This window comes from Lathyrus oleraceus, chromosome 5, assembly GCF_024323335.1.
Source record: "Lathyrus oleraceus cultivar Zhongwan6 chromosome 5, CAAS_Psat_ZW6_1.0, whole genome shotgun sequence".
Taxonomy (NCBI): domain Eukaryota; kingdom Viridiplantae; phylum Streptophyta; class Magnoliopsida; order Fabales; family Fabaceae; genus Lathyrus; species Lathyrus oleraceus.
The window spans coordinates 225,850,968-225,860,835 of record NC_066583.1 but is presented as its reverse complement, the minus strand read 5'-3'; the positions used below and the strand labels follow the sequence as shown (position 1 = coordinate 225,860,835).

Genomic DNA, 9,868 nt, shown 5'->3' with positions numbered 1-9,868 from the left:
ACATTTTTCATACTTCACACTTTGCAATTACTAGAAAATCACCACTTGGTATACATTCGTACTAGAATCATTGCCAAGTTATATTTTTTTCTAAACCGCTTTTAAAATTAAACGAGATAAATACTTTGTATACATTCTATGAGAATCATTACAAAGTTAAACTCTTCTTTCAAAACATTTTTTTAGCAACGCACAAACACTTTTTTTCAGACAAACATAAGTGATCAAGCAATTAAGAGCCCATGGATAACCATGGATACAAAGGGTGCTAACACCTTCCCTTTGCATAATGTACCTCCCGAACCCAAAATCTAATTAAGGTCTTTCCTGTTCTTTTCCACCTTTCCTTATTGGATAAAAGAAAAGTCGGTGGCGACTCTTGCTACCCGCGACATTTGCTTTCCAAAGCAAAAACACATTCAAAGTCAGTTCACCGTATGACAATAGAGTTCCTCGAGCATCAAGTTATTGATGATCCTAATGATGCATGGACTTCTCTGCTTCCTCAGTCTTCCAAATTTTGGAAGAGGAAGTACGATCGACTCGCCAAGGAGAAGGCAGATATGGAGGCAGCCTATGAGGAGGAAGCGAAGAGGCTTCATGCATCTTATCTTCCTGTGTCCAGAGCTTTGGATGATTGTTTCTAGGGATCCATAGGATGATCATTTTCCTTCTCTCTTGTATTATATTTGGTTACCAATGCTGTACTTCTTTCGTGTAAAAATATTTCCAGATATTATTGACATTGTGTTTCCCTATGTGATAAATGTTTAATATTTTTAATATTTGCAAATAGAACTATAAAAGTTCCTCCAAACAAAAATAAATCATATGCACAAGCATTGCATGCATCATGCGCATAAGCAGGTTTTGCTCCAGGCTTCTTGTCCTATGGTCTAACTCTGTGTTCTTCATTTATTTTGAAGACAAGCTGACTCACCGGTACTACACCAGAGCCAACTCATCGAAACTGATGGATCATTTGGAACAAGAGAACCGCGAGCTGAAGGAAGAAGTAGTCATATTGACTACCCTGATGGAGTCATTCATGGCTGCCCAGAGCCAGTCTTCTCCAACACCCTCAACTCCTCCCCAGAGGACGGTCATTTCTGAGATCGTGACTTCTACTGTGCCTGCTGCAACATCCCACTTTGCGCCATCTATGCCGGCCGGATTCCCGTGGGGAATTCCCGCAACCATTGTGCCAGAGGGTTTTGCTCCTACTCTTGCTTCTTTGCCGACATCTAGCCTGGTCCTTTCAGTGCCACCTCCCGTTGTGCACACATTACCAAGAGTTGAAGATACCACCTACCATTCTGAGCCATCTGAAGGTCCAGATGTTTATGAGAAGATGGATGACATGAAATACCAATTCCTTGAGCTTTGCAAGGAACTGAAGACTCTGAGGGGGAAAGACCTTTTTGGTAAAAGTGCTGTTGAGTTGTGCCTTGTGCCCAACGTGAAGATCCCTATTAAATTCAAAGTACCTGACTTTGAGAAGTATAAGGGAAACACATGCCCTCTCATCCATCTTGTGATGTATGTTCGCAAGATGTCGACGCAAACTGATAATGACCAATTGCTCATCCATTATTTCCAGAACAGTCTGTCCGGTGCCGCTCTCCGGTGGTACATGGGTCTGGAAAGTTCGAACATCTGCTCTTTCAATGATCTTGGCGAGGCCTTAGTCAAGCAATATAAATATAATGTGGATATGGCTCCTGATAGGGACCAGTTGAGGGCAATGTCCCAGAAAGAGAAAGAGACCTTCAAAGAATACGCCCAGAGGTGGCGCGAGTTGGCAGCTCAGATAGTGCCACCCCTTGAGGAGAAGGAGATGACCAAGATCTTTTTGAAGACCTTGAGTTCTTTCTACTATGAGAAAATGATAGCCAGTGCTCCCTCAGACTTCACCGAGATGGTGAATATGGGAATGAGACTGGAAGAAGGGGTCCGTGAAGGACGTTTGACTCGAGATGAAGGTTCTTCAGCAAAGAGATATGGAAGCTTTACAAAGAAGAAGGGGGGAGAGGCATATGATGTGTCTTCCCATGTCAAGAGAAGACCCTCTATGAAGAGGAAGATTGTCCGCCCCATTAACAACCAGCATCAGGTGGCTCATATAGCACCTATTTTCAGAGAAGCCCAACATTATCAACAACCGCAATCTCAGCAATATCAACAACAACAACAGCGTCCACGACAACAGGCCTACCAGCCTCGAAACAACAACAACACTACCAGCACCAGCTACGAGAGGAAGAGGGTCACCTTTGTCGCACCTCGAAAAATGGGGATACGACTTTAAGCGAAGCGCAATCGCACGCTCGCAATGATGGACTGAACAGAGTCGCCACCGAACTTTATTTATTCCCAAAAATGGGAAAGGGAAAATATCGATAAAACCCCTAAAAGAAAGGATAAGATATGGTCGTCGCAACCAATATCAGGGTTCGGGAGTCGATTACGCAAGGGGAAGGTATTAGCATCCTTCACGTCCGTTGTACTCAACGGGAACCATTAGGTTAGTTGTGTGTGTTAGTGTTAGTTGAAATATTAGGCTTTTCGAATTATTAGGTGGGAAAGAAAGAAAGGATGAGAAGAGAATGTTTTTGGTTTTTTGACGAAGGACTAAACCTAAGTTTTTTATTAGTGGGCCTGACAAGATTTACAAATCCTGCTCCTACGTATCTCAATAGAGAAGTCAAGGCTTACGTAGTTCTGGGTAGAAAATGTTTGTTTGTTGGTCGATTTTAGCGAAAGCTACTTTGTGTCAAATCGACGAAAACATTGTTGGACTACCCAAAACAGGTGGAAAAACATTGCCTTACATTGTTTTGAAACAAAGTACCTTTCGTTTGTGAAAAGGTTTAAGAGTCAATCGCACGACGGCGAGAAAAAGAAATTGATTGGTTTGGTGTATTTTGAGTGATGGCGAGAACTTGGATGAGCGAGATATACATCTCGAATCCTAGTCTCAGGAGTGCATGGCATACGCCATGTTCCATTTCCATCTTTATTGAAAAAGTATTAAGTTAGGAATTAGGTATTTTTGAAGTTTGAAAGACGAGTACTTGTGACCTACAAGCTCTTACAGCTTGGGTCTAATACTCGGGACTACGTCTGGACATTCCACCCAGGTAGTCTGTTTCTTTCCAATATTTGTTAAGAAAATGATTCGAATATTTATGAATGTTTTGGAGGGAAGACGAATATTTATGGCTTGCAAGCTCTTACAGCTTGAGCCTAATATTCGGGATTACGACTGGATATTCCCTCCAGGTAATCTTTTTCTTTCAACTTTACTAAGAAGAGGTTTTGAATCTTGGAGTGTGAAAGAGAAGACGAATATTTATGGCTTGCAAGCTCTTACAGCTTGAGCCTAATATTCAGGATTATGACTGGATATTCCCTCCAGGATAATCTTTTTCTTCACGTTTTATTTAGAAAAATGATTTGAATATTTGAGTGTTAAAGAGAAGACGAATATTAACGGCTTGCAAGCTCTTACAGCTTGAGCCTAATATTCGGGATTACGACTGAACATTCCATCCAGGTAATCTTTTTCTTCCAACTTTTTATTTAGAAAATGATTTGAATAATAAATGAAAATAATCAAAGTATAGAGGTTTGAAATTATTTAAAGTTAAGTTGATGTTTTTTTTTAAAGAGCTCATTGTAAGAAAGCCCAAGAGTAAGCCATGTGAGGTTGATGGCGATGCTTAAAAGCAATCGACTTACAAGGGTATGAAAATGGTGACTCGACATTGAATCGAGAATTAGGCGATTTTTTTTTGTTTGAATTGTGTTTTGATCAACGAAATTGAAATGCCCTATCATGATAATAACAAACCACACACACAAAACCAACAATTGGCACAAATGAATAAACGAAGCATAAATATAATGATTCACATAAATCCCAAGAATAATGAATAATTTCCTAAGTTATATTAAATAATAAATGGTGAGAAGTAAATATTAATTAATTAACTGTATAATAAAATATGAATTATTAGCAATGATGATAACAAAGATTTAATTGACAAATAAAAATTCACTTAAATCAAATAAGAACTTGATCTAGTTTTTTTTTTTTAGAAAGAAAGAAAAGAAAATAAGCATGCTAAGGTAAACAAGATGGCTCCCCCAAAACAGATGGGCCTCAAGGGTTCATGAGGCCCAGTAGGGCGCATATCACCAAAAAAGAAAAGAAAAGGGTCGAGAAAAGGAAGCCCAAATGGGCATACTCCGGTTCGGGTTAGTCACAAATCTAAACCGGATCCAAGAAGTCCTTTCTCCTTCTACAAGGAAACACGTGGGGAAATGGGGACATTCCCCAAACCAGCCGTCACCTGGGAACTCGAACAAAAGATAATGTAGAGGGAGAAAGTAGCCGGCTTTGGGCTTTGGGAAAGGTAACGTCATCAATGGCCTTGAAGCCTTGATGAGATCCAAATAAAACCAAACAGGCGGTGAGAATAATCACCTCCGCCTCAAATTCACTCTCTCTCTCTGCTTGGGACATTTGTCTCCTTCCTCACTCAAAACAAAAACAAACTCACAGAGGAACCTAAACCATTATTCCTAACCTAAAACCAAACTCATCACCACCGGCAACGCAGAGGCAAGCAATTATCGCGAAGGCCAACGAACTCTTAGACAACAAAGGAATAACCCTAACCACCAAAGCAACAAGAAGGAACAAATCCTTTGTAGAGAAATGAATCAGACGCATAAAAGCATTATACAAACATTTGTGGATTTGGAATGGAAAATGATAAAGAGGTGAAAAATTTACCAGATAGGGATACTTTGGAGGCGAGTGCAACATGTATGGGATTCCTTATTCTTCTTTCTCCTTTTTCGTTGATTAGGGTTTAGACTTTCTTCTCGCCGTCTCCAATGGCTCCTAGGGTTTTTCAGCTGATTTTTGTTGTTGTTTTGCGGAACCTTTTTTTTTGTGAACAGTGGACGCACCTCCTTTTATATTCAGCTTACTAGGGTTTCAGATTGGCTTGTGGTAATCAAAAGGGTATGCTCTTGAGAGTGCTTTAAGGTGCTCAGTTTGTTTGCCTCAATTTGGTACTCAATCTAAAGAGGTAATACGATCCTATGCTTTCTTGCTTTGAATTTGTCTCAATTCCTTTTTGGATTACTGGTGGAATTTTTACCGCCTTGCTGAGTTAACGTGTCTTTTTACTGCAGTGAAACACAAGCAAATGAATGGAGAGGTTTCTTTGCAATGCATTGAGGTTCGGTGTTGCTTTACGACGAGTGCAAGTCTTTGGTCGAGTTTTGGCTTTGATTTTTCGTGTTAATGCTGTGATTTTGTGTTATTATTGTAGCAGTTCTGCAAGCTCTTAACAAGGGAAGTATCCTGTCAACACTCAACTCTTGTTTAATGATGCACTTATTCTTGTGAGGGATGTTCTATTTGAGCCCGTCAAAAACCAAGATGATATGTTCTTCTTTCCATTTCCTTTGTCTCTCGGAGAAGCTTGGGCTGACACTTGATCCTTGCTCAGCATTACGAAGAGTCTCCTTTGAATCATAGAGCTCAGAAGGTTGAATTTCATGCAAAGGTTTACAACGAGCAGTCACAGGTTTTGTAAGATATTTTCTATGACTCTCTGGGCTTGTTACATTGGCAATGCCAGCCATTGAGAATCTCCGTCTATCTTGACTAGGAGACCCGCTTTTTGATTTTACATTTGAGACATCTGAATTAACTTTACTATGTGCAACTTCAACAGGTATAGGAGGAATGGCTGCAATTGATTTGCCAAAGAATTCTTCATAAAGAGGTGTTTGGAGCTTGTTCAGTTCGAATGCCTTGTCATCCGATTGCAAGAGTCCCTGACTGAACTGCGTGATATTGAATGAGATTCCTGATACTCGCATGTGATGAATGGATGCAGTAACAAGTCTGATGCAGAAGGTGTTAAATCCGGTTCCTTGTGAAAGTATTTCAGCAAAAAAGTCCTTTGCCTCAGCAGACAGTTGTTCAGGTATTGGTGGATGAGATATAGTTGTCCCAATGTAGAAAAGAGCTGACACGGTCATCTCTGCAGCACCAACTCCAAGAACAAGTTTTGGATTTTGTTTGACACTTAATGCCGGTCATAAACTTGTGAAGAGTTTTACAAGGTACTGTTGCAAGACGACATTTTTAAGTCGACAATGGTATGTGAACAATGGTTATGTTGTATGCTGCAAACTTGCTTTTTTTGTGAATTTTGAAAATTAAACTTGTGCTTCTTTATTGGTTTCAGGTGGTACCGTAACTGCAAGTACTTCAACCTGAACTTTGGGTGACGACGGCTGAAGCATTTCGAAGAAACCTTGAAGAAGGCACGCTGATACGACGCCATCAGATGGGAAGATATGTATCTGGGATCTGAAAGCAATTTCCTGTTGAAAGAACTCTCAGAGAGTGCCTACACAAAATTCTAGAAAATTCAAACTGGTGACAGCTGCAGCTTATAACTCCTTCCTGAGCAGTCCAATAAACTTTGCGACCTCCTTCAACTTTTTGTGTGATGTCTCACAAGAAACCCGTCTTCCACTAAAAAAGATGCATAACGTGCAGCCAACACAAGTTGTTCTTGAAGCTTTGAAAAGGCGAAAGGAGTGAGGACCGTAGCAGCGTGCGATTCCATGGGAGCTCCTATTTTGAGGCAAACATTTGAACCGTATTCCGTCACTTTCGACGGTATTGTATGCTCAGTTGATATGCCAGCGGGAATGAAGGAACACAGTAGACACAGGAAAAACGCTTGTATGTACTATCCAACAGCCTTGATTACCTCTCATCATCTCCGTCGCAACTCGACCACTGCAACGGAGTTACCTGTTCCAACTGAACATGACAGTCCGACACCAAAGATTCCATTCTCGATCCTTCAACAGAAATACGGAATAGAGGCCTTCATCAAACAGGTTTTGCATTTGATTTTTGTGTTGTAGTTGTATTCTCCAAAACTGTTCTTCATTATGTTTGTAATGCTGATAAAGTTTTGGTGACAGGGGACTGTATACATCGGTACTGGCGGGAGGATTTGGTATTCTAGTGCAGTGCAATACAGTTGTTACAGATAAAACAGTGATGAAACTTGTATAGCTCTGATGCAATACTGCTCATACTCTGTCCTGAATAATCCTTAAACATGATTGCACCGGCTAATATTGTAAACAAAGTGGACAGTGCATAATAGATTGGAGAAACCACTGTTGTGTTCAAAGTATCCAATGCCATATTAAGGTGATTTAAACTAGTAATGATGCAGGAAATGCCGACCATTGTAAAATCCATGTTTGAAAGTAAATATTTTGATTTGAACCATCGTATGTAAGTTTAATGGCTATGCCAATCGCTTTTACAATCATGACAGTCAATGATCCAATTATGGAGCATATCCCAATATAAACAAAGACATTAGTTTGATTGGTAATCTGCATAAACAATATGACCAGGCTGTTGGTGCACCTTTGCCACCCAATTAGCAAATTCCTTGGCATTAGGGACAGTAGCAGATGAATCAGCAGGTTGCAATTTTTTCAGATGCCTCCAAAACCAAATAATTAGAATCGGAGAAATCACCAACAACCACTTTATGTATATGTGACTTAGTACTTTCAACTAGGTGGTTGACTCTGACAGGGAGCTCGTTAGCAATGCCATCTTGTAATTTAAAGGAATGAGTGGTTTTATCACAAACTGTATCATTATCAACACCAATTGCATCTTCAACTTGATCTAAAAGTTCAAGCAATGCCTCCATATTTCTGAACAACATGATTCAAATGTATATTCTAGGGGTACCATCAATCATGGTTTTGCGGACATCCTTTTCATTTACTCCACGTGCAACCAAGCTTTCAACATTTTTTTAAAACCACTTATGTATAACATTCACAAAAGTTTATTGTAGGATTATCCTTTGTAAGTCCAGCTTGAAATATTTGGTGAAGCAACGTTCCACATAAAGCTGCAGTTGAATACTCACTGCTTTTTAGCCTCTCATCTAAGACGGTTCTTCTTTGGGAAACTAAAACTAGCAACAATCCGTGTTCCAGACACAAGAATATCTGGGTGTACAATCAAAAAATTATTATCATGATTAATATCACAATTTCCCCCTTCATCAAATTGACCAATTATGTTCACGGCATCTCTAGGTGCAATTACATTGTAAGACCATTCATCCCACAAGTTTATAGCTCGCTTTTCTCCAGTTTGTTCATTTAGTAAACGAAGCACCTTGTATGGACCTTCAGCAGCAGATGAATCAGCAGGTAGTAGAAAATGAAGCGTGAACGTAGCCATGTGGATACGAAACATCATGAAGACAATCATATTGCACTTGTGAAGTCGTTTTCGCTTAGAAGATTCATCCAGATACTTCTTCTTCAAGAGTTCATATTCAGGACCGAGAAGCTGAATATAGTTCACAACATCAAGGCTGATAAAGGACTCAATTGTGAATTTCACGTGATCAGATAATGCTATGTGCTGCTCTTTGTAAATTATGTATTTTTTGGATAATCTATGATTTGCAATGAATGCAAATTGGTGTTTCTTGTAGCAAGACAAAGATCTCTCTTTGCATCTTAGAAACTTCAAGTATTCATGTGATGAGATGTTTTTTTTATTATAAGTTATTCATATGCCATGTACATGGATGATTATGATTGAATGAATGAATGAAGGAATCGAACTATGAATGAGTATGTGGAAATTCTCGAATATGAATGGAATTTTTTTTTCAATGTGAATGAAGAAAATATGAATGTAAATTTGGAATGTGAAAAACGTAAAAAATATGAAATAATAAACATGAACATGAATGAAGGGTATGAAGGTGAATGAAGAAAGAATGCAAACGAGTGATCGATGGGGAAAAATTTTCAGGGCCAAAATCGGGGTATGACAACCTTTGATCCAATTCCGATGACTTATGCTGAACTCTATCCATCTTTGATTGATAGAAAGTTAATTACTCCATGAGACCCTCCCGCTGTACCTACCAACCCCCAGTGGTGGTACAAGCCTGAGCTTCACTACGTATATCATTCCGGTGCTCCCGGACATGACGTGGAGAATTTTTATCCCTTGAAGACCAAGCTGCAAGACCTTGTGAGAAGCGGGATTTTGTTTTTCGAGGACGTAGGTCCGAATGTGAAGAAGAACCCATTACCCGAGCATGGGAAATCTGTCAATATGGTCTAGGGCTGTCCTGGCAAGTACAAGGTTAAATATGTCAGTCATATTCGACAATTGCTGGTTGAGATGCATCGTTTGCTGTGTGATTATAGCCATTATGAACATGACCACGATAAATGTCGAGTCTGTTCTGTTAATCGGAGGGGTTGTCGCCAGGTGCGCAAGGATGTTCAGGAAATGCTTGATGAGGGAGTCATTGAGATCCTTCAAAACAGAAATGTTGACGAAGATGCTGTTGAAGTCAATGTAATTTCTCTGGTATTCCGGATACCTGAGCCTGTTGTCATCAAGTATGATGGTAGCAAACAGAAGGTTTCTCCTGCTCTGACTATTATGCCAGTCGGCCCAGTATAGTACTATTCTGAGAAGGCGGTCCCCTATCGCTACAATGCTGTAGCATTGGAGAATGGGAAAGAGGTGCCTCTGCCCTCTTCATTTGTTGTTAATATTGCCGACGTCAGTGGCCTGACCCGCAATGGTCGTGTTTTCTCGGCTCCGCCAGAGCCGTAAGCTGACGCTCGAAAGAACGATAATGTTGAGTATGCTGAAAGTCCGATTGGGAATGCTGTGAACGCTCCGAATCCGGCACTTGTCTGGAGTAAAGTTACATGTCTGGAGTAATCCTAAGCATAGTTAACATAT

The 9,868-nt window shown here is 40.0% G+C and overlaps 1 protein-coding gene across 1 annotated transcript; it reads left to right on the top strand.

The window, feature by feature from the left end:
- The first annotated feature begins 6,488 nt into the window (after window positions 1–6,488).
- On the top strand, window positions 6,489–7,347 carry LOC127087960 (uncharacterized). Its single transcript, XM_051028872.1, has 2 exons — window positions 6,489–6,942; window positions 7,030–7,347. Exons 1-2 carry the CDS (start codon window positions 6,661–6,663, stop codon window positions 7,099–7,101), a joined length of 354 nt encoding a protein of 117 aa, XP_050884829.1. The 5' UTR covers window positions 6,489–6,660; the 3' UTR covers window positions 7,102–7,347.
- The last annotated feature ends 2,521 nt before the right edge of the window (window positions 7,348–9,868 follow it).

What these genes read in the sequence shown, in the direction of transcription:
- LOC127087960 (XM_051028872.1), top strand. Translation starts at nt 6,661, where the DNA reads ATGGGAGCTCCTATTTTGAGGCAAACATTTGAACCGTATTCCGTCACT. An exon ending in TAGAGGCCTTCATCAAACAG is followed by an intron (nt 6,943 to 7,029) that starts GTTTTGCATTTG and finishes TTTTGGTGACAG; the next exon opens with GGGACTGTATACATCGGTAC.